We start from the raw sequence: 24,616 nt of genomic DNA, 5'->3' as shown, positions 1-24,616 counted from the left end.
GAACTTTTAGCAGGTGTAGACATTTTTTTCTTCACTTCTCCCGGTCAAACCTCGGACAACAAAATAAGGATCGCGCTAGGAAATCTAAACCGCAGCACTATTCCCCCCCCGTACGAAAATACCGTCCTTCTGAGCGGTTTAATTTCGATTTCAGAAGGCAACCCCGACGCATCAAGGTAACCTCGTGCCGGTGTTGAAGGAAGCGAAGCAAAGGGAAAGACAAAATCCTGCTCCTTGAGCACGGTCTAGAGCGATGGGCAGAGATGGATCTCGTTTTTATTTCGCTCCTTCTCGCACAGATGAAACCCGAACACATAATAGCGATCAACAGTAAAAAAAATAAAGACTGGACTGGAGATACAGAGAGAAGAATAAGAAAAATTGAGTCACCTGAAGGCGCATCGAAATCAACAAAGTGTGAGAAGGATCCAACGCAACGGATCATCAACAAACGATCAGTAACAAAAGAGGGAACACTTTTTTACGTTAGATTTATATTTGTAGCATATTACTCGCGAGCCGGAGACAGTTTTTTTTGTGAGGAATTGGATGTTCTTTGAAGTGATGAACCTAATTAAAAAAATAAATAAAACAATAATGAAAAAATTAAAAAATAAAATTAAAAATGTTAAATTTATAATAAAATAAAACTTTTTAAATAAAAAAAATTAAAATTTAATAAAAAAATAAAGAAAAATAATTATTTGAGAAAAAACTACTATAAACTACACAGGTTATTATTAAATAACATGTCATTTAAGCAGTCAACTTTACGCATGGACATGCTAGATCTTATAAAGTTCACTGATTTCAATTTTTTCATAACAGCAGAAAAAAAACGATCAACTTGGCAGCTACATGCACGCAACCCCCTTTGGATGGAACTCATTTCACCTATGGCTTTTTCGAATCCATTTTTTTTTAAAGTGAACTTACAAAAAAACTGATCCACTTCCAAAAACAACCCTTTTAATCCAATTTCGGTTTAAGCACGGGTCGGATGGGTTTTTGGGATTTAGATCGACATTTTTCTATGTTGATGGGTACCGCTTGCCCCCACGTAAGACTTTCCTGACCTTCCGTTTTCTTCCAATGCGCTGTTGGGTATTAATTTTGAAACATGTTCCATCCCAAATCCATCCAACGCCACCAGTCGGTTGGTAGTTTAAGCTGCATCAGCAGACGATCACGAATCTTTCCCCACAGATGGGACGAAAGATCCGTTTGTCGCCAGGACCAGGTTACCCGTGAGTCCTAGGAATCAGGTTCTGTGCGGAGCGTTTGAGGGGCGTGCGTGAGTGAGGTGGAGACGAATGTTGTTTTAATTGGGCGTAGGAAGAAAAACAGGACTCGCCGGGAGGAGAAAAATGCACCGAAAAGCAGTGGAAGCATGTGAATAAAAGAGAAAGAAAAAGTACGGTTAAAGGATCATTTGGTAAGGGATCTGATATGCTCGAAATCGGGAGGGTAAGGTTCGCTCGGTGGTTTTGATTCCACAACAGCCGCTAGTGCCGGTGCGAAAGGGAATGAAAAAGGATGAGGATACCAGAGCAGACAAAAAAAGTCCAGTGGCATAAGAAGCTGGTGGAAGGTGATACAAACGAAAGAAAAACAACCACACCTTGTGGGAAGAGAGCATAAAAAATGTTACCATGGTGGTGGAACTTGACCGGGATCGGTTGCTCCGGTGTATTTGTTGTGCAATCGATCGCATGCCTGGCACTGGCCGAGGACATTCGGTTCCCATTCGCCGGTGGTGTTGCTGATGATGCTCTGCCTAGACGGTACCTTTGTGTAGCGTATAATTTTATGATTTGTGTAATCTTTCCCGTACCATTTCTCGATTTGTCGGATTTGCTTTTCATCGAGCTTGCTCTCGTGGTACATTCTACTGGGTTCACCGTTTCGGTGGTTCATACCAAGCGTTTCAAGCCACCTGTGCTACCAGGTAGTGGTGGCACTGGATTGACCCTGGCTCGGGCTGGGAACGAGTTTCGATGGGAATGAAATGCAGCCACAGCTGTGAAGTAAGCAATTAACCTTTCCGGTGCGTTTACTCTTCTGTCCCAAGGTAGAAACAAATGAATTGTATCGGTTCAGGTGTGATTTTGGGAGGGCATTTTCCCAATTCAAACCCACAACTTTGTTCGAAAAGTCAATTTATTGCATTGATCCATTTGAATCCCTTTCATGTTGATGTTGCTCAATATGTTAGTGAAATACAATGTTAATAAACAATTTTTTGGATGAAAGAGAAATGATAATTAAATCGCCAGCTATCGCAAATCCATTAATCGTTTAATCACGTTGTTTCTAAATAACAGAGAATCACAAATATTTTCAAATTTTGAAATTCTAACTTCTTATTTATTACATCTTAAATTAAACATACATCTAAAGCTATGAACATTTATAAAAAAATGCATGAACAGCAGCAAACGACAATCCAGGGTTTTATCCTCACAAAGATAACTAGTGTTCTTACTCTTCATATATGTATTTTCTGTATGAATATAGATGCCTTACAAAATCATTCAAATACATATTTTTTTTAAATCAAGATACTTCAGAATTATATTCGAAAATGTTGTAATTTTTTTTAATATTCATGTTATTTTAATTAGGAAATCTGTTTAATTTTGTTCAGGCATAGGAGATAGTAACAATCAGAAAAATTGGGAAAACTTTTAACAAAAAATGCATTTATCTTACTCTTGAATCATCAATTGTTTTGTAAGGTTATGCTGCGAAATTTAAGAACTACTGCTAAGAACATAAAACGGCACACTTAAAATTATAGCATATTCAATTGCAGTTCAAGTATCATAACACAAATCAGACAAATTCAACAATTTCAATCAGAAGATTGTACAACAAATTCTTTTCTTACCATGCTTATCATAAATTAAATCTCGAACAAATAATTTTATCGAACAAAAATCGATATCGATATTACTAAATCAGTTCAATTAGGTTTATGGAGTACAGATTGCGTACAGAAACCGAAAAAAACACTCGAATACCTTTAATTTGCTTAGTTTCCAAACTTGGCACACGCGTTGCCGTTACACTGATACGGAACAGATTGAGATTGAGCTAATGTTGTCTATGCCTGTTTGGAACGGTGAGTGACAGAATAATTTCAAATATTTGTTCCATGCAAAATATTTATAGCGTAAGCATCCATTTACCGCCCGGTATTTCGCTCACCCCGAAGCACTGCAAATGCACCGCGAAATGGGCGAAAACTCGTTCGAAGAAAGGAATTTGCACGATTCGGTGTGTACGTACTGCATTCAACCCACAGGAACCCTGTCACACTAACAGAACAATTACTAGCTAAAGCTTGGCATGCCATAAACAACCGCAATGGGTGACCCCGTGCCGCAGCTCGAAGGTACCATGTGATGGGGTTCACCAGGGCACTCCGTGTTTCGAAAACATCTCACAAACTTGCCTGTAGCAGTGCATCGTCCGAACCCCAAACAACATCGTCAGCAGATGCATCCATCCAGCGTCCACACAGCGGCCAAGGGTCGTCCCACGCGCTCGCGTTCCGATCTCGCGTCGAGAGCAGCAGCGGAATTGAGACGCGTAGTTTCCCAGCGCGTCACGCGTTGAGCTAATGACGATGCAACGGTTTCGCCTTCATTGACCTGTTTTCGCATTTTTCTACTACGTGTACTCCGCTCTCCAGCTGGAACCGAACCGGGAGCACCAAACGCTACGCTGCGAGTTCCGACCAGCTGCGGCGCAATGATTGCTTCCTGAGTGCTACGTCACCCACCGCGACACGTCGACACGCAAGTGTCAGACCTCGGGGTGGAACGATCGCCGACAAGATCTACTGATCAGTCTATTTCCAGCGGGTGTCATTTGCATGTAAACAATCCGCGCCCCGGCTCTTCCTTTCGGCTTGCGGCCCAACGGGTCAATCTCGCAGATGCAATCTGCTGCCATCCAAATCAACGGTGCATTCCAGCCGATGCAATCAGCGGTAGGGATTACATCAGTTGCGTCTGATGATTAATCTGTTGCAACGCTTATGGACAATTGAAACTAGATCAGAATTCCAGAATGCATACAGTTGTGCGATATGGCCGAAGATCCCCTCAATCACTCGATGCATCCTTCCCTCGATGGATCCTCCTTCCTTCATAGAGAATCTTTGGCCAATACAGGCAAGTGTTGTGGAAACCCTCGTCTATGAATGCAATCGATGAATTTACAGATTAATGCTAATCGTAAACTGATAGTGTAGGGAGGGGCAAACTACCGATCACTCTTGTATTGCCAGATGTGCGGAGACTCGACTGAGGTCGAGGCTGTAATCGGCCAGTGCAACAGGTGCCCACGATTGCATCATGCAAATAGTAGCAAGGCCGAAGGAACAGCAAGTCTAAAATATGGAGCTAGGCAAGGACACCAAACTGGCGCATGTGCAAACTGCTGAGGATCAGTGTATACTGATAATAAAGCTGATGTTGGATGTATTACAACATTGTTGCTACTAGCAGCTCTTACACTAAGGATCAATTCAGGAGATCTTCGAAGTGGACAACATGTTGGATAACTTGGTCTATGTTTCATGTGACTGACTTAATACTACAGGAAACGTCCCCAAGATCATAGTAATATACTACCTGAATCAATTACTACAAAACCCATGAATATCGCTTCAAGAGTAAGAGTAAAGGAACAAATAAATCTCGGCACCCAAACATGGCTGCCGGTATTTGACCGTAAAAAAGCGCCTCCGAATGAGAGTGAATGTGAAATGAGGTGGCGATAAAAACAGCATCATCAGACGACGGCCAGGAACGCCGGCATGTACATCTTTGTTTTCACTTGCTTCGGATTGCGGTTGGCTCGTTAAACGCATTCGATGGCGCAGTTCTAGGAAGTCTCGTCCCTGTACGCAGCTTCTCGGCAGAACCTCATTCCCATTCGGACGTGTCGTGGTCATCTGTTCCAAACACACTCAGAGGCGTGTAGATGGCGCCATCTCCGCCTATGTGTAAAGCTTTTTCGCGTGATGTCAAGTGCGCACTCAGTTACGCTGCTGGCACAGGCGGCTCATCGATTACGGCGTCCGCAGTGCGATACGACACGGTGCAAGTATTTGCGACAAGTTCCGTGCAATTGAAGCGCAATTTTGCACTTTGCCGCGATTCATACCAGACGCATCAAACCAACGACCGGACCGGCTGGTCCGTAGGAATGAACCGGGACAGAATGACGAGAGCGTGCGACTTCAGCCGCAACTGCGTTTGCGCGACGACATTGACGCTCTCCTGGGAGTTTAGTGAGTCGGGCGGACAATTTCCCGGAATAAATACTTCAAGTACTGGCGGAATCCGGTGTACCAAACTGCGTGAGCTGACCGCTTTCGGTAGTGTAGCGAAGGGAACGCCGGGTGAAGGCTTACTGCAAGTGAGCATTTGCATTAGGAATGCATCGTATGCCGGATGAAGATTCGGCAAGTAAAAGTGTGTCTGCCGCACCTAATTTGTACGCTGGAATATGGAACAATGCAAGCGGGAAAAATTTGGTACATTGTAAGCGAGCCAAAGCCAATGAGAAAAGAATGTTGTCCTGTAGAAAGGATACTGGCAGGAATCACGTTTGGAGGAAGCCTTAGCTGCGTTTACTTGCTGCCCTTGCACGCAATGCGATTAATGCTTGAACAGCTGATTATTTTGCTACCTTAATTACGAATTGGTTGTAATAGTTAAAGATTTTACTTCGAGCAAAGCAAGAGTCCCCGTAGAAGGGTAAAAGGTCTGATATTTTATGAAGTAATGATAGTGATAAATGTGGACCCTAAGCCATCGAATATAGTTCGTAATGTACGATCTATAAATAAATCCTTAATGTGTGAAAGTTCTACCCAATCTGATTGGCAACACTGGTTTGATCGGCCAAGCGTAAATCGGCGCACAAATAGTCAAATTGAAATAAGAAAAAGTATACGTAAAATAAAAATAATGTACATTTAAAAAAAATGTAAAAAGTGTAAAATGAAATAACATGAGGTATGTTGACGATTTCTGTCCTTCTAAAGCTTATAAATTTCTCGTAACTATACTACATTGTAAACTTTTACAAAAATAAGTTTTAAACAAAGAACCGGTAGGTATACATGGTTAAAATAGATGAGGGATTAGGGGACAATTAGAAAAGAAAAAAAGTACTGAAAAATATGTTATAGTACTTTCGTGAAGCTTAAAGTTACTATAACTGGTAAAACTAGCAGTTTAAGGTAAAAAATTCCATCTAAAATACAGACAAATTATGAAATTATGGAAAGATTAAATGCTTCGCGTTGCAAAGATGCCATTTTTCAATGTTCGAATGCAATTTTTTTTAAAATAAAACGTTATTTTTTCAAATTGTGCCTCAGAATTTGTGAGAAAATGGTGAACCGATTAACAATTAATTAATAATTGACGATAGTCTTTGCACAATTTCCAATTGTTTGTCGAAGGTTTTTATTTTAAAATTGAATTCTCTCAGTGAGTTCAGTTCTATTCGGCGAAAACAATTGGTTCAAAATCGCTTTTCCAACATTAACCGATCGTCATTTGGCAATAAATTAAGAATTGTAATGTCCACCATGAAAAATAATAATACTTTTAATACTTTTCTTTTAAGATGTTTTTAAGTTTTTTAGTGCATACCGTAACACCAATGCATACCGCGAACTGGAGAGTTTTTACAGCACTCATAATAAAGACCTGTAAAAATGTCAATGATAATGTTAATCAAAAAATTACTTACGTACTCTTGAAAGTGTATAGTTTCTAATGGAATTACTACTTGTTCAATAGACGAGTTTTTGTTAAACAAAATAAATCAAAAATAATCTTATTTCATAGCATATAACCTACTTTTAAAAAAAATGTCTCCACTGTTCCAATGTTCCACTAGTCATGCAGTTATACTATGCCTGATCGACGAAATTTAAAGTAAAAAATAGTGAAAAACAAGTACAATAGTTATATAAAATACGAAAACCAATTCACTTATCATAATTTCTTTCGTGTCTGTCGTGTTTTCATGGTGCATCGATGCATTCCAGTTCGGAATTGGAATCTGGCACTGTATAACACTTATTACAGAGTTGCGCCTAACGTTATGCAATATAGTGCTCGCATTGCACTGTGATCGATTTCTATATACGCAGCAGGTCATGAAGCGGCGCATGAAACTGCCCAGCTCAAAGCTTCTATAAAAACCCCATTCCTCATCTATTAGTTTAATTTAGTTTATTTCCTTGATATAAAATATCTTCAATAAGTAAATTAGTTCAAGTTCAATTTAATTAGGTACTATAAGCGGGCTGGAGGCATAATCAAGGTGTTTCAAAAAATCAAATAAAAAAAAGGTTTTAATTAAATTAGATTTACGAAAATACGGCATTGCCGTCATAATGGAATTTAAATAAAATAAATTAGATTTACATAAACAAAATAATAAACAAAAAACAGCCGGTCTTGTTTAAATCAATTAATGATTTGTTATACTTCGAAGCATCAATAAATAAAATAATTTTATGTATTGAAGTTATATTTCATTGCACTGTTAGTTATTTATTGCGTTTTAATTGACAATCGCCGTGATAAAATTATGGAAGCTGAAATGAGAAAATGTTTTTTTTAATATTCAAATCAAATAAATTTGAAGATTATAAAAGAATTTCGTATTAATCACTGAAAGCTCCACTGAAAAAAAAAAACACGCACATACACACAATATCAATTTTTTTTAACTTATGTGTCGTATGTTTATTTTTTTAATGTTGTCAAAAAACAGTTCATAACTCTTCCTGTTTTCTTTGTTTAGTTTTTGTAAATCACATAAATTATTCATCAATGTTTATGCGTCATTTTCACACTAATTAGGCAATAAACTAACAAACTAGCTTCTTATTAATCACCAAAAATTCAATTAAGGAAAATGGCGTGTTGCAATTTCGCGTTCTGTGATTCTTCATCTGGATCATATATTTTGCGCTTTTAATTTTGAGCCACCGTGTTGCCATTCTTCGGATTCATTCAAGCAATACATTCGCGCAATTTACCGCACATTCGTGTACAAATCCAATGCTAGCCACTCTAATATTCATTAAATCGGTTACAGCGTGTACCGATTTGGGAAACTGTTGTGCGGTTTCCGTTGTACCGCCCGCAGAGCAAAAGCACCGACCTCCCATGAGTAATGCATTCTTGGCAAGTTATCAGCGTAAGTCAACGGCAAAACCTGTTCCTGACCGTGAGATGCTAATGTGACGCATGAGTCCAAACGCCTGACGGGTGCACCAGTTGGTCATGTATAATTGTTTTGTTGTTTATTATAATCGGTGGCCCTTAGTGGTGTGTTTCTAAGTTGAATCACAGTTTTATCAGTTTCGTATCGATTAAAAAAAATCATATCGTTCACGCGATGTTGTTTCCATATTTGGTTGAATTTCGGGATTTCCCTGTCGTTGACGGTGTCCGTTAAAAGGCCAGCATAGAAAGCGCAAAGAGCACGCGTCAATGCCAAGAGCTGCGGTGAAATCCATGACCTTGAAAACTATCCGCACCGTGGCTTTGATAGTGTCGTTGACGATCGTCACGATGCTGCCAGCTGGAGCGTTGCGGAAAACCCTGATGGTGCCATTGATCGTAGCCTGCAGCTGGATGAAATCAAAAGCAACAAACGAATCTCGTCAATCGTATCCATAACTGACCTCGTCTAATCGGAGAAAAAGTATCACATGCTGTAGGGAGAATACACACATACCTGGGAATCGCTGTTGACCGAACCAGGGAAATTTTTGGAGCAGAGTGCGGAACTGATCCTCCGTAAGCGGAAGGCCATTGGTCGTCTGTGTGTCGTTCGGATCTACTTTCAGCTGCACCTGATCATCGTCTTCACTACTTTCGACCGATTTGGAATCGTAACGTTCCGGTAGCATGGTGGGCAGTACTGTGGAGAGTTGCGGCACACTGGGTTTTGGTGTCTGTGGACGAGGCGGCTCATCCCTTGCACCCGATCGTACCTCATTTGCGAGATCGTGTATGAAGTCATTAACATCCTGGGCGAGCTGATTCGAATCTTCGCTCGATTCGGTTGTAGATGGATCTCCGTTTTCTGGAACCACGATAGGATTAGTTGTGAGTTGCTCTTCGGAAGAGATATTTTCCACTGAATCGGTCGTAGGTGCTGTTGAGGCTTTAGGTGTGGGAGTCGTCACTTCACTTGGTGATGAAGACATAGTGGTGCTGGGAGTCACGGACGTAGAATCGTTGGATGTTGTTGCATTTGTCGTATTATCGTCATCCTTGGAACTGTCTGTTACCGGATCGAGGACATCATCTTGAGGATCTTCGGTTAACTGTTCCTCCTCGGGATAATCTACAGTCACGGGTAGATCCTGCTGAGGATCCTCCGTCTGCTGCTCATTTTCAATCGGATCCACTGTTGCTTGCACTTCACTCTGTTGATCATCGTCATACGCTACTGTTTGCTGCTGCGCAGAGGTAGTAGACGGGGTATTCTCCGCGATAGGTTTCACAACGGCCTGGAGTTCTTCATCGCCCAGCAAAAAGTCAATGCTTCGTTGTGGAGCAGAGTGTATGCTGGGCACAAGAACACTACACAACAGCACTACCAACGCGGAATGCCTCATGATCACGGCCTACTAGGTTCGTACTTGGCACTGGTTCGGTTGCAATCAGAAGTCAACGCCTTCACAAAAACACACCTTTTACAGCTCTCTATTTCCTAAGCGCGTTACGAATTGTACCACCACCGTTCGCTGGAACTGTTCGAGTAGATTTGATCGCAGGGACAGGAAATGCGGCACGTTTTTATAGGCAATCGTTAATTTATTCTCGATCGCGCAAAATGCGCGACGAATGCTGACGATTGCTCACTTACTAGAGCTCTAAGACTCGTGAAGATTTACTGAGCAACGCTAGACAGTGTGATTACTTGTGGCTTATGAGAACCGTGCATGTTAAAAAAAAGGAAATTAATAAACTGTATGACAGAAAAACGGTCCAGCGCAATAATTTCTAGTGATGATTTTCATTAACGCTGTGGTAATTACTGTTGCATGAACGAACTATTGCCCATTTATTTAAGTGCATTAATTAGAGGCAATGGAAATGAGAAAAAGGGCTGGAAAAGTTGTTCCTGTAGTTCATCGAAAATTTCGTCACAATTGCTGGAAACACAAAACAATTGCTCACCCGTCATTAACATCACTTATTCATTCAGAACACGTCGATCGCCCACAGAGGTGAGATGAGATAGTTCCGTTCAAACCATTCTACGCGGTCATATTTCTTTCAAGACATTAAAGTTGAATATCAATTGTGATATTGTGTCTATCGAAGGGCATTACGTAAGTCCTGCGGGAACTACCATGTCACGGCAACAACTGTAACAGCATCGCATCTAATGCTTGGCGCAATAGTACTCGTTTTTATATGACGATTTCGAACAATACTTTATTCGGCCTGATGATGTCACCTTACCAAGCTATCACTTATGTCCTATGGTTTGATCTTACGGCCTAAAGACGTTAGTTGGAATGGGCACCACCCGGATGGAGTCGGCATAATTGACTCCTCGTTAGGTTGATGCTTCCTTGAGCTGCATTATCTGCAATTATTAGCGGTAGCTGCCAACGGCTAACCGGACTACGGTTACTCATTGTCACTGCCTTGTTTTCGTTGCGCTTCCTGCAGCTTTAAACGTTTGCTGTATCCTTTAAGGTTTGCTGTTGAAAGATGCAAAAACAAACACATCGTTCGTTAGCACCGGTGTGCATTAAGTGCGCATGTTTATTGCACTCGATCGGTTTACTTACGCGGAACCTGCTTCTTGGCCTTCTGCTTCGCCGGTGTTGGTACGAGCTCGGGTTCCGTGGTAGTAACGGGGTTAACGGTGGTGGTGTCCAGTTCCGTGACGCTGCTTACGGTTGTACTGAGACTGTCACTCTGATCCTTAGCTTCTTCCTTGACGGTATCGTCCGAGCGGTCACCTGCACCCGGCTGAGAACTCCCGTCGGTGACTTTTGCCAGCTTTTCCTCTTCTTTTGCTCTGCTTGCCGGCACTGCATCCTTCTCCGTTGGATCTGTTGAACGAACTTCTGGCGCGGGAACATCAAGTACCACCACAGTTGGTGCTGCTTCAGCAACCTTCTCGACAGGCTTCTCAGTGTTCTCAGCCACTGCAACAACAGTGGTTACGTCTTCCTCATCAACACTGGGTACAACAACCACAACAGTTTCCGTAGTGGCCGCGCGTACGGAGGATTCTTCCTTACTGGCATCGGTCGGTTTCACCATCTCTGGTTTAGTTTCGACAACAGCCTCAACGCTCTTAACCTCACTAGGACTGCCAGTAACTTCGTCTTTATCTTTGGAAGCTTTCTCCACAGCCGCTTCATCACTCTTTACTACCTTCTCAGGCGTAGCAGAAGTTGTAGTAGTTGCAGCTTCTGTACTTTTATCCGCCGCTTCCGTCGTTGGGGCATCATTTTGAACTGCGCCTTCCTTCTGCGCCGCACTCTTGCTGTCAAGCTCAACCTCTTCCTGAATGACTGTAACGTGAATTTTGGTAACGGCAGGCTCTGCTTCAACCGGTTGCGATACCTTCAGCCCTTCCACAATTGGCGCAGCGCGAACTTTGGTGGGTTTGGTTTCATCTTTGCCTTCGGTTTGCGGTTCAGGGTCGTTGGCAGCCAATGTGGTTTGCTGAGCAACTGCAGCGGTAACGGATTTGACCTCTGGGACACTAGATGCACTAGATTCCTTAATCTCTTCCACTACCGGTTTCTTTTCTTCCGCTGGCTCGACGGCAACAGTTACGACAACCTGTTCGGCAACCTTTACTTCTGGCTTTACATCCGTCTTGGTTTGGTCCACAGGGAGATCACTCGTTGTAGCACGAGCCTGAGACGGTTCTGGCTTTGCCTCAGCCTTAGGCTCTTCGGTCAATTTTTCGGACTTTTCCACAGCTACCGCCGGCACTTCGGGCGTTTTGACTTCTACACTTTTCTCCTTTTTCTCTTCTGTTTTTACGTTCGACACCAATTTGTCCGTGGAATCCTTTGCTTTTTCCTCATCTTTAGTTTCTTCGTTCAAACCCTTCTCAACCCTATCCGGTTGTTTCTCCGTCAGATTAGGTTGTGCAGCTAAAGTCTGCGGAACTTCTACTTTCGGTTCGGCAGCTACAACAGATTCGGATACTTCAAGTCGCGCTACATCTTTAACCGGCGCAGTTGTTGGAAGGACATCAGTAGAAGGAACAGTGACAGGAGTGTCCTCGGGCTTTGCATCGGTGGATTCTTTCAGTGGAGCAGACTTCACTTCTGCAGCAGGACTAACTGTCTTTTCGACTTCTTTACTAGCTGAGGCTTGCTCGTTCAACTTTTCCGGGACAGTTTTAAGTTCCTCTGGCTTGCTTTCCACCGGTGTTGCATCGGTCGATTTCGTTGCCGCTACGTTCTTTTCGTCAACGGCAACTTTCGACGATGAACCTTCTGCCGGGCTGTTTACTTGTTCGGGTTTGGTTTCAACGGGCAGATCACTGGAATGCTGCGCCAGAGCACTGTTTACAGGGTAGACGGCAAACACTTCTTCCTTCGGCACAGGAAGAGCGTAGCACGTGGCAATTGCCACGGCTGCTGCAATCACCAGGCAAAGCTTCATAGCTGCAAAGGGACATGGGAAGCAATTAGATAGATTAATCAAGAGAGTGGCAACATCGATGTTCAATGGAGGCTGCACTTCATTCATCTTTAAAGCCGCATTCAATCAACCATGCGCCCCATTTTGCATCATTAGTGAATCATCATGCCGATGGCCTACTCACGATCATGGGCAGGCTTTTGAAATCTCAATTTAAATCGATCGGAATACAGCACGGCCTGCTACCTCCTTGACGGCATTTCACAAGCTAAGCAAATAAGACGCTCGATTTGGGAGGTTTGTGGACATAACGACAGCTCAATATTTATTCCATCCGATCGTATCGGACGTAAGTAGCTAAATTTACGCGAAACGTGAAAATAACTCACAAGATAAAAGATTGTCGGTGCAGTGAGACAGCTGTTGAGCATGCATATGCTAATTGGATTGTTATCTGCAACCGTCAACATTAGTCACATTCTTCGGGAGCACGCGAAACCTGTTCGGGTTGGGGCGACAGCGCGGCAGTGGACAAAACTGGCTTCTGCACATTCGCCATACGCTTCGGACGCGAGCATTAGCATTCACTGCCACTGGTGGTTCGGCCGTTATGTGATGGGGATCGTCTATATTTCAACAAGCAGTAACGACATCCTCGCAGCATCCCCAAATCGAGGCATCTCGAACGTAAACATAATCGAAAAGCTACCGTCAAGCGGTGCCACCCTATCGCTGGCCTTGGCCCATAATTGGTGACTTATTTTCACACCGGTACGTACGATCGCGTACGGTTCACGCGAGGGGAATAATCTCTTTGGAAACAGGTTACCAGCTGTTGGAACAACTGCCGAGGTTACATTCGATGCATTGCTTGTGACGAGGAAGTCTCTCGGGTGGGTGGGGTTGAACGCATTTAATGGTGGGCTTTGGCGCGCTTTTAAAAATATCTCAACAAATGTTTAGGATGGCAGCATAGCGTCGATTATGCACGGAGCGGAGTACGTTGCAGCTACCGGTGGCATAAGCGGCATATGAGCGGCATTACCCTGAATTAGATACCTCATAATGGCCGTCCGTGTGCTCCACCCATTTCGAATTGTTTTGCGATACTCCGAGTGAATGTGAATCTTCCTTTCTACTGGGGCTTCGTTTCTATGCGCCCGGATCCCCTTCTTCGCACCACGTAACTGCAGTGCCGGTGGGGTTTGGGGTGTGCAAAAGTTTTGGGTAGGAGCTATGTTTTTTTTTTTTCAATTTCACCTCACCCAACAAACCATCCAACGGTTTGTCCGAACCGGCGTCACAACAATTTGTGAGTGATGCTGCCATTTACGGGCCAACACGCTAATTACGTCGCGTTGCGCGTTTGATCAATTTGTTATTCGTAGCCGCGGAGAGTTAAATGCCCAGAACGTGACGTGCGCTGGCAATGGCAAAACGGGCCGCGGCCAACGGGCGCTCGGGTGTGTGATGGAGTGTGTTATGTTGTTTGGGTGTTTGTATTTTTTCTTTTGCAGACTGCACCGCCGCCGCGTGCATTACGTGCGTACAAGAAGAACGCCCAAGATGGGCAATGTCTTGCCGAGCGGCTGCTGCAATTGCAAAGCACCGAAATCAAAACGAGGTCGAGCGAGATGGCGTTTACCGCTGCGTTCGAATGGTTCGTCGCTAATGGAAAAATGTTTTGGACGGCACTGGAACCGGCCAAACACTGCCAGCGCCCCCATTCGTCGAGCAAAGGGATGGAGGTGACCTTAGAGACTTCGGTGTACCGCTATGGACAGTATGGTACCTGTACCTGTGGAGCGTTGCCCATGCCACCAAACGATCTCACTACTTGCCGATGGACAATGGGCTTAGGATGCAAGAGAAGGTTACGATAAGAAATTCCATCCGAACCGACTTCAAATCTTGCTATCGCCGTGAATGCCATTCAAATGGTTTTTGAAACTGCAACGCAGTACGTTCCGCCGATGCTCGAGAAATGAGACCAAACTATGGTGGTTGGAGTGACCTTGCGAAGTTCACAATCGGAATTCATTAAACCCCTCATGGGTACGAACTTTTGGCCTGTGACTCTGTCGTCCAAAACAAGGGGTGGGCAGGAAATTAAATGCCACGCAGAAACTTCTTAAAACCGTACACCATATGCAACCAAAGCTGAAGAACCAACCGCTAATCTTATCGGACCGTTTAAGAAATGATTCTTTTGATCCGGTTCGTCGCCTGCGGTGTGGATCACTTCAAGCACCGTGGTTTGGATCACCCAGCCGGACGTTAGAAGATTTCCCGTGCCCGTGCTCAAGCAGACTATAATTAATGAACCCGTCCCCCCCCCCCCCCTTCACAAGCCTCACCGATATCATGGTGCCAGCGCTAGCTTACTACAGAGGGTTTTAACAGCCTCTCGGTGGCCTTCCCATGGGGTGGAGGACTAATTAAGTATGCAGATTTTTTCTCCACACTTTTCGGACCCATTCTTTCAGTGGAGCCGAACCGTAACTTCTTTACCCGTGTTTGTGCGTGTGTATGTGTGTGTGTGTGAGTGTATATGAGCGCGTGTCCACAACATGCCTTTGGGTTGGAGTTCAGCCCGGCAAGCACGCGAAAATACATTTGAATAATAATAATCACAGGAAAAAACAACACGCGCTGCGATTCTTAGTTCAGCGCACCGGAGCCACCCGGAGCCACGGTACAAGTTGGTGAGCCGCCCGATCATGTTGTACAGTGGGAAGACAGGAATTTACGATGTTATTTGGTGTGCGGTTGGCCGTGATGTATGCGAGTTGGTCAAAAATTCACAAAACTCAACGAACCAAATCAAGCAAACATTAATTTTCAAAACGACAAGACACACTATTTCCTGCCGTTGATTGCATTTGTTAAAAAACAGATAATGAGAGAGCGCCGTTGAGTTCCCTTTTGGCCACAAGAATAGGAGTTCCAAAATATCTTTATGATCAAGCTTACTTCACTAGTGATCATCGGAAGAGTGTTGGCGAACAGTGGAGTATAGGAGGTACAACAAAACGTCCCTTTCAATTTCATTTGCGGAAAGTGACGCCACTTGCGCCATACGAATCAACTTGAGATAAATGTGAGATGGTCATCTCATCAGTACTACTTTCACTGTAACTTCCTTGCAAGCACTCCGCGAGCCGTGTGGTGACGATTTCCTTCTTCCAAAACAGGTCATGAGGCTTCGCTTCCAGCGGCACCTTCGCCGGATCCTCGCCCGATCGGTTTCCCTTTCGATGACCCACACTCGACTCGACCATTAACGCGAGCACACACACACACGCACACACACACACACACATGTTGATAATGGAGGGAAACATTTCATAATTTCTCCGAATCCAAGCGGGCCGCCTCGGCATGGCAAGATTACGCAAGGTGCATCGCGTCTATCACACATCGCCCAGCGCCAAGCGACGAACCCCTCGTTTTCGGGTGTGTCCAAACTCGCCCAAAACATTCGACGTAGTACACAGCACGCTTACACTCCCTGAAGGTTTCTCTCAAAATCAAAAACCTTCTGCCCGCAAAACAAACCGAATAGCATTGGAAGGATCGCGGGAATAAATCAAACAAAACAAAAAAATAAAACAAAAACACTAATCACTAACATATATCTTCTATTGAGGTCAACATAAAACAATCAAAACAGCCCCCATCGGTTGGCTGATTGCTAAAAAAAAAAACGTATGATCGGATTACGGGCGAAACAAAACCCCCAAGCAAGGTGATTAGTCCAAGTTTGCATCCGTTCGGCAGTGCCTATCGGAATGAATTGTACGTGAAAGCCCTTCATACATTTCAGGGGCATTCCTGGACGAGCGCGCGCACAAACAATTTCGAATCACTAACCGACTAATGCCTACCTGTGCGTTGCAAGATGCTAAGGGCGCAAGGTTGTGTATTGTTGCACGCTCGGCGTTTGACGAGCAGGTTTTTGTGCGGTTCGCGATCAACACTGTAGATCAACTACTACTTAAGACCACTAGGGCTTTGAACACCAGTCTACAGATAGATAGAGATAGAAAGGGAAGAAGTGAAAAAAAAAACTACTAAAACCAGTTCTCCAGCGGTCTACTACGTCGAACTGAACGTGAACCACTATTTTGCTGAATGAGCTTCAAACGCACACGCACCACCACGGAACACTAACCCTCTGCGCGTCGAAAATACAACAACGTTCTCCGATGCAGCCGGATGGGTTCCAGCTGTTTATGCTACGGTCACTTTCGATGGACTAAACCTGGCACACATCTCGTGTTCAGCTTTATACCAGCCTCGATCTCTCTCCCTTCTTCGCTAGGTTGGTTCTGCTGCTCACAATCATCTGCTGCTGCTGCCGCTGCTGAGGCGCTATCGATGGAAGGGGGGACTAGGGGACGCGCATAAGCGCAATGGCGGAAACCAATCTCTGGAGGAGACAAGATTTTGGCAAAGACTAGCGTGCAAGATCCGAAGAAGAACGTCCAACGCGGCTCACCAACAATAACGATCGTCGGGCGGATGCGACCCTTACGGTGGTCGCAGAACATTTTCCACGTCTTTTTTGTTACGTTTTTCAAGATTTTATATGGAGCTGAGATTGGATCGATCGCGCTGTTTGGTGAGTGGTTTTCTAGAGCATCCTTTGATTCTTTACATTATTTGCTGCTTCTGCTGTTGTAGTGGCACAATAAACGTCGAGATCGCGAAAACGTTTGTTCTATCTAATCGTCATTTCGCCTTTTTGCAACAAACTTTTGCAAGCGGTGTTATGCATTCTAAAGGTAGTTGAAGATCGTCGAAGGCTTCAAATCCCCCAAGGCGAATCCACTCCACATCGAGTGCTCCCCACCGGGGCGGATGAGCTGGGGGGGGGGGGGGGGGGGGGGGAAGGAGACCCAATTAAAATGATTCCTACCGCCATTTCGGGAGCCATTTGGGCGATCGCCAAGACACGAATTGGCACTTCGTTCGAACGGGAAGCGAAGGCCACGTCCACGTAAGGGCGTCTTTGTACATCTTCAAAGTGTTGGGTCAATGACACCTCTTTTTGGGCAATAGACAGCGCGACCTACGGAGCCTCGCAAACGAGCAATCGAACGATTCTGGCAATACGCACCACACACTCGCACCCAAAACCAAGCGCGAGTGGAATTGAGAACACATGAGGGGAGGTCACTAGCACGAAAAAGCCACCGGTTGATCTTGAACTTGTTTGGTTTGGCGGCTTGGTCGTGAAGAAATTGGACAACGCCGAAACGGAAGTTGACAAGATACACATAATAATGGCCATTCGGGGTTTTCATCGTTTGGAAGCACCGGAGGGAAGCAGAGATGGAGAACAAAGCACAGTGCGACGACGAGCGATAGCGCAATTACAAACTGCGGCTTCATCTTCGTTTCCTATGGGCGAAGGCTTTTTCCACGCCGCTTCAATGCGAAGGTTTAAGGCATTTCCTGCGTTTTGCGAGGTTAGATCGCGTGAGATCAATCTGGGATTGCCGGTAGTAAAAGGATAGCATACGCTGAATGGCCAAACGTCGTGCGATCTGGGAACGCTTGTGGTGTGTGTGTGTGTTTGTGTTTTTTTTATAATGCGAGTTGGGCTGGGAGGGCGAGCTAATATATACAGCACGATGCTATAACACGACTTCAGCGTGGGGTAAGAAAAGCGAAAACATTTCCCATTAATAACGCTGCTCGAGTTTGGTGTTTTTGCTTTATGGCATCATATTTTACGATTCGCTCACGTTTCTTTCTTTGAAGTGGTATCCGAATTCTTATGCATCTAAATATTGATCATGAAAACTTAACAATAAAGTAGTAAAGTTGTGTATATGTTCACCTTAATTAACTCATGTGATTAATCTTCATTAAATTGCACCATATTTTTATAACCTAGTTTAGAGTTGCATAATTAAGGTTGTGGTTAGTGTTATTTCCGCATACCCTTTAGAGACAACGTTAAGCATAAATCTTTTTCTTCGTCCCTGCAATTTATATTCAGAATATTTATATTCAGAAAACATATAGCCCACAAATGCCCACCAAACTGTCCAGTCAAAGGCTCTTTGGTCGACCTATTAAGCCGCTGCAAGGTTATAAACTTTGACTGGCATTTGCTTTGCCGTTATAATCAAATAGCATTACCAGCAGTAGATCCTACCTTGAAGTCGATATGTTTACTCACCTCATTTATAGATTGGAAGACTGTTTTAGTTCGCAAATCGATTGGCACAATTCCGTCTCTGCAAACGAAACCCAAGAAAGTGTACATACTATTTTTCTTAACAAATGGTTTACTGATATATTTCTTGCCATTATTTAGCTACGCATTACGCATACCATCATCGGTCATCCTTCGTACATCGTATAAATATAGCTTATAAAAAAAGTATTATTTCGAAATTAAATCAACTTCGATTACATACATTAGCGAAGCAGACCTGTTGGCGATCTTTCGAAGAGAGATACTTACAGTCATTTGTTGGTTATTTTTTCAACAGTCAATTTAACGAGTGTAACGCCAACAAAAACTTCACGTCTAGCATGGACATTTCTTCCCAGCGGTAGGTAATTAAAACTCCTCATCCATCGGTTTCTTCATGGGAGACTCGTTTTTCAGTATTGTTTCTGCCTCCTTCGCGTCCAATCCCAGCGCCATCGTTAACAATCCAACCATGCATTTGTGATGTTCCTCAGGATTATTGCCTTTGATCGCGGTTACACAGTAAAGAAAACATTGATTCAATGAGGAAATATTTAAAACAAACCTTCCTTCTCCCATTTTGGATACAGTCCACTTACCACCCTCATCGGTGACATCCTTCTCCAATTGTAGTTTCTGCTGCGCAATCATTAGCATGCCTTCCTCGATCGTGTCTTCCGATATAAGCTTGTATATCTTAACAGGCTTCTTCTGACCCATTCGATGGGCGCGATCCTCCGCCTGCTTGTCATTGTACGGATTGAAGTCAATGTCATGTATGATTACAGTGTCCGCCGCGGTCAAATTAATGCCCAATCCACCCGCCTTTGTTGACAGCAGGAATATGAAGAGATTCGGATCTTCCGTATACTGATCAATCAGCTCCTGTCGCTCGGTGACGGCCGTCGAACCGTCCAGCCTCAGGAATTCGTACTTTCGAATTTGCAGGTACTTTTCCATAATGTCCAGCATCATAGTAAACTGGCTGAAGATCAACACACGGTGCCCTTCTTCCTTCATCTTCGGTAATAACTCATCCAACTGGCGAAACTTTCCCGAGGCGGTGATCAGCTTCTCTGGTAACCGCAGGTCGTACAATGTCTACAAAAATGAAACAGCAGAATGACATTTATGTTATTTATGTTTAATCTATTTTAAACAATGTCAGAAACATTGTTGATCGAAAGATTGCTAATTTACCGTATATTTGTCGCGCATCTGGTACAGTTTGAAGTCAGATAAGTATGCAATGTCGTAGAAAATATCATCTGCATTGTTACCTTTATAGTCTGGATCGGTCGCTAATTTTCTTGCAATGTTGCGAACATCATCGTCGGAATAATAATACCTGGGAAAATAAAATATTTACACGCGTTCACGTACAAAACTGATGCACAACATTAAACTGATAAATTTACAAATTTACCTCAACAACAAAGGATGGTTGGCAAGTTTCCTTAGCTCCATCATGATGGACAATCCGCTAATTTCCCTATTTTCCTTGATTACTCCAGTAGCCTTTTGGTATTCGTCCACCACTTCTTTATATTTCTCTCTTTGTGAGTCAATCATTGGTGCTTTGAGCTGTAATTTTTATACGTTTAATTATCGGTAATGAGCTTTGGGTCAAGATTGCAGGCACTAGATCGGGTAGGGCATCCACTTACAATAACATCAGTTTTGGGCGGCAGGAACTGTAGCACATCCTGTTTAAGACGGCGAAGTACAAACGGCTTCATTATCAACTTTGCGCGATCAATTTGATTTTTTTCAAAGGAAGACAGTTCTTCCTCGATTTCAGCTTTGGTACTTTTCTAAAATAAAATAAAATTAGTTGTCCGACGCAGAAAAAGCCTTCACGGATATTTTTAACACTTACCGCTTTGCCCTGAAACAAAGTTTTAATATCATCCACCTTCGTACCAAGGAGCTTGGGCATAAGGAAACAAAGCAACGACATCAGCTCGAGTAGATTGTTCTGCAACGGTGTGCCTGTCAGCAAAATGCGATGCTTGGCATTAATCCGAATAAGATTTTGGTAACGCTGCGAATGCACATTCTTCAGCATATGTGCTTCGTCGAACACAGCATAATCGAACTGCGTTACACGCCACATTTTCCGCTCCTCGCCCGATGCACCCATCATGTGGTACGTGGTCAGCACAACGTCTACTTCGTTTATGCCATTTTTCGCCCAATCTACGCGTATCATGCGACGTTCGGTCTGGTTTCCGTAATACTTCAATATCACCAACTCGGGGCACCATTTGACAAGCTCCTGCTCCCAGTTGTCCACGGTGGATGATGGTACCACCACCAGGAATGGTCGTTCTTGGTGTCCGTTTTCTTTCAACCAAGCTAGGAACGCAATAATCTGAATCGTTTTCCCGAGCCCCATTTCGTCGGCCAAAATGGCGTTCATGTTGTTGCGGTGCATTATTGTTAGCCAGTTCAATCCGACGAGCTGGTACTGTGCTAATTTTAATCCCTCGCCTATATTTCCCGGCTGCTCAACCAACGTACCGCCAGATGCTATCGCTTCCTCTAACTTTTTGATGATCTTCTTACATTTTCCCATTACCGCTGCAACATTGTTCCTTCGTGTTAAGTACTCTTGCGTATAGTTCAATATGTCTGTTTGCAGCGATCGGTGAGATTTCAGCTTATCTACCAGATTTGCCCAATCTTTGAAAGGGCGTAATTCAACCAAAAGTTCGATTTTCTTCATCGATAACGTTTTAATACAAACCATCTCGTGCAATACAGCAGAATTGAGAAATTCGAGAACGCCTTTACGTTCGCCCGACATTTTGCCATGACTAATTTCTGCGCCTCCATCGCTATCTTCATCACTATCAAATACGAGCTGCGTAGGACGGTCCGAATCATAATCACTTTCATCTTCACTTTTGTTTGTCTCTTGAACGCGTCTCTTTTTCGCGGGTCGTTCATTTTGCCCAGTCCCATTACCCAACGGTTCAGGGGGCGCTGGTTTTACTGATGATGGGCTTATAATGATTTTACGCTTGACGCTTGCAGATTTCTTGAGCTCTTCAATAGCTTTATTGACATCCCATTCGTGGGACATCAAAGCCGTTTGTAGCAACATTGCATCAACTTCCATACAGGCCCGCCGCACCGACTGTAGTCGCAACTCTTTTTCTTTCACAGTCAACGTAGCAGGAGATGTAGCGGACCCATTATCTTTTACGGCGCCCACCATCGGGATCGGTACAGGCTTAATGGGAGAAGATACATCGCTTTCGCTGTCACTATCTCCCATCATCTGGATTCGCTTCCTTCCAGGGATAAGCGATAGCTTCGAATCTAAAAATATATATTTAAGAAAATATGTGTTATTAGAATGTATACAGACTACCTGTAAGAAGTTAACGTTTAAAATAATGTGCCAGGAATAGAGTGCTAGCTATGTCATATACTCGATCCTAATAAACTTGAGATAAGCTTTACAAGTTATGTTAGGAAGTATATTTAGTACGGCATTTCATTATATTACAACAGAAAATCCACGAAGTATACAAACAAACGTAAGAAAAAAAAGTTGTTGCTCTTTATTCTCACAAACCGAAAGTAATCCTTTTACTACACTACTACGATCGCTCGCCCGCACATGCCTACCTGCGGCTTCTTTACCTTCCTCCAACCCATTCTGAGCGGACTTCCGAAATCCTCGCAGTGACATGGTCTCGGTTGCCGTGGTGACGATGCTCGCCTGGCGTCCTTTGATTGCAGGTGGTAAAACGTTTGCAGCAGCACTTTGTTATTCCCCAAATGTATCTTTAACCCGCGCGCCCTTAAACTTTCGGATCACAAATATCACAAACACAATAAGAAGCCACAAAGAGGGAACGAAAAAACTCTCACGCACTGAGGGCCACAACTTTGCAGTACATAGCCGCAGTTCTTGCGTACATAGTAATACCAAAACCAAGTTTATAAACTAAATAGTGATTGTACACTTCAATAACACGCACATTTACAGAAAAACACATCAAATTAAACTTTCTTTTTGTACACAAAACGCAGCTCGATCTCGTTTCGCAGCTTGCATCAACTTTTTTTTGTAATTCGCAAAGCCGACGCTTTTTGACAGCTGATCGCATTTGGTGGTGTGAGTGAGCTTAAGAAAACCTTCAGCGCTAGAAATTTAAATTTTCTAAATTTTAGAAAAAGTTGGGATTGAAATCGGATTTTAATAAATACATTAATCGCAAATCGATGAAGAGATAAAATAAATACAAATCTTTACAACTGGGGAACAAGCTTTCGTGCGCTTCAAATAAAACTTAGGTAGTTTTGGTAGTCATTGTTGTCAAAGGAGGAAATCAATTTGCATCATTTTATTTTGTCCAATTATGCATAATTTTCTCGTAAAAATGCAATTTTTTCGAATAAACTACTTCTTTCATTTTGCACCGTGAAAAGGGTGATGTCTTTCAACTCTCGAAGTAACGTAATCTAAACACAAGCCGCTGTCAACCATAATTTGATTGACGGCTGGGATTTGGTGTTGTTTCTTTTGTTTTTTTTTCTCCGATCGGCAAAAACGAAGTTGTGTTGTGTGTTTTTCGAACCGCAGCTGGTAGAGGATCTTTTTCTTTAACCGTCCGCCTCAAATAAAAGTACTGATCTAGAAAACAGCGACGAATCGCTCGGAATCTCGTACGTTAAGTAAAATGTTGCATCCGTTACGTAGTTAGTGCGATAAGTGAAGCTGTGCAGAGCATTCGGTGAATGCATGGGCGAGATTGCTGGTCATATCGCGTTTTGGCTTATCACCAAACAAGCTTCCTGTGCCGCTTGCTCTAGCTGCAAGGATTGTAAGCGCAAAATATACGCAAACGAAACTGTCCAACCGCGCCAACTTGACGGTAAGTTTGTTTCCTTCTTATGCAGTGTATGTCCTGACCTGCATGAATCCTCGGGTAATGGTTTCCCGTCTTTGGTTCTTTCAATCCCCTGGATGCTCAATTAGTTTTTATTGATCCAAATTGAAGATGTATGTGAAACATGAAACTTAAGCTACCGGCAGCGTGCCATTTGCATCTAGTTCCAGTGGGCCACATTTTGTACTAGTTGTTTGTTTAAAAAATATTGCCTTCCCTTTTCACTGGTATGATTTAGGTCCCAAGAGCGTTATTGTTTTTAATTCATTCAGTTGTACAGTTTTTACTCATACATTTGTGTAAATGAATTGCGTGTGCTCGTTCTTCCAGCTTGCAAAAAATGAAAAATTCGTCTTACGAAACATCGGTTTATGTTTGTTGCTTGCTGTATGAATCTCATCTGGTTTCGGTTAATTCATACTTTATGTGTCTGTTTATGTTTGCTTAGTATGGAAACGCAGATGTTAATAAGCGATTGTGGCTGTTCTTGCCATATTTTGCACTAGTGACATTATGTGTTGAGTAGAACGATCACCTGTTTTAAGTTCGAATGGAAATGAATTTTAAAAAATAATATAGCAGACTCAATAGAAGGCGTCATTAGTGACAGTAAATAAACCAATACTATACGTAGAACGTTATATGACCTACGCTAGAACAGTTTGCTAATCCACACATTGCAATAGGATGATACTAAATTCCCTCTAGTTGCTGTCTACGTATCCGACATCAGTAAAAACCATGACCGCTATGTTTCGTCTGTTCATTATATACGAACAATACTACACGTGCATAAATTAGCATATTTG

General features: G+C 43.2%; 3 protein-coding genes across 5 annotated transcripts; all 3 read right to left on the bottom strand.

Moving 5' to 3' along the window:
- Window positions 1–7,781: 7,781 nt before the first annotated feature.
- On the bottom strand, window positions 7,782–9,809 carry LOC128302118 (putative uncharacterized protein DDB_G0290521). 2 transcript variants are annotated; one of them, XM_053038854.1, is made up of 2 exons: window positions 8,788–9,809; window positions 7,782–8,680 (listed from the first exon to the last, which is right to left on the bottom strand). In XM_053038854.1, the coding sequence occupies exons 1-2, from the start codon at window positions 9,674–9,676 to the stop codon at window positions 8,538–8,540; spliced, it is 1,032 nt and encodes a 343-aa protein (XP_052894814.1). In that variant the 5' UTR covers window positions 9,677–9,809; the 3' UTR covers window positions 7,782–8,537. The 2 variants fall into 2 exon arrangements, with proteins under 2 accessions (XP_052894814.1, XP_052894815.1); XM_053038855.1 differs by having other exon boundaries at window positions 7,782–8,674.
- Window positions 9,810–10,631: 822 nt separating this feature from the next.
- LOC128304324 (protein bangles and beads-like) lies at window positions 10,632–18,939 on the bottom strand. The gene is made up of 3 exons (XM_053041501.1): window positions 18,883–18,939; window positions 10,865–12,712; window positions 10,632–10,774 (listed from the first exon to the last, which is right to left on the bottom strand). The coding sequence occupies exons 2-3, from the start codon at window positions 12,708–12,710 to the stop codon at window positions 10,701–10,703; spliced, it is 1,920 nt and encodes a 639-aa protein (XP_052897461.1). The 5' UTR covers window positions 12,711–12,712; window positions 18,883–18,939; the 3' UTR covers window positions 10,632–10,700.
- A 42-nt stretch (window positions 18,940–18,981) lies between these two features.
- LOC128301714 (SWI/SNF-related matrix-associated actin-dependent regulator of chromatin subfamily A containing DEAD/H box 1 homolog) lies at window positions 18,982–22,964 on the bottom strand. Of its 2 annotated transcripts, none has more exons than XM_053038311.1 (7): window positions 22,540–22,964; window positions 20,780–22,227; window positions 20,568–20,714; window positions 20,327–20,484; window positions 20,101–20,248; window positions 19,500–20,001; window positions 18,982–19,403 (listed from the first exon to the last, which is right to left on the bottom strand). In XM_053038311.1, exons 1-7 carry the CDS (start codon window positions 22,601–22,603, stop codon window positions 19,270–19,272), a joined length of 2,601 nt encoding a protein of 866 aa, XP_052894271.1. In that variant the 5' UTR covers window positions 22,604–22,964; the 3' UTR covers window positions 18,982–19,269. The 2 variants fall into 2 exon arrangements, with proteins under 2 accessions (XP_052894271.1, XP_052894273.1); XM_053038313.1 differs by having other exon boundaries at window positions 22,555–22,964.
- Between the last annotated feature and the right edge of the window lie 1,652 nt (window positions 22,965–24,616).

Source organism: Anopheles moucheti, chromosome 3 (genome assembly GCF_943734755.1).
Source record: "Anopheles moucheti chromosome 3, idAnoMoucSN_F20_07, whole genome shotgun sequence".
In the NCBI taxonomy this organism is placed as follows: domain Eukaryota; kingdom Metazoa; phylum Arthropoda; class Insecta; order Diptera; family Culicidae; genus Anopheles; species Anopheles moucheti.
This window is presented reverse-complemented; position numbering and strand designations above follow the sequence as displayed.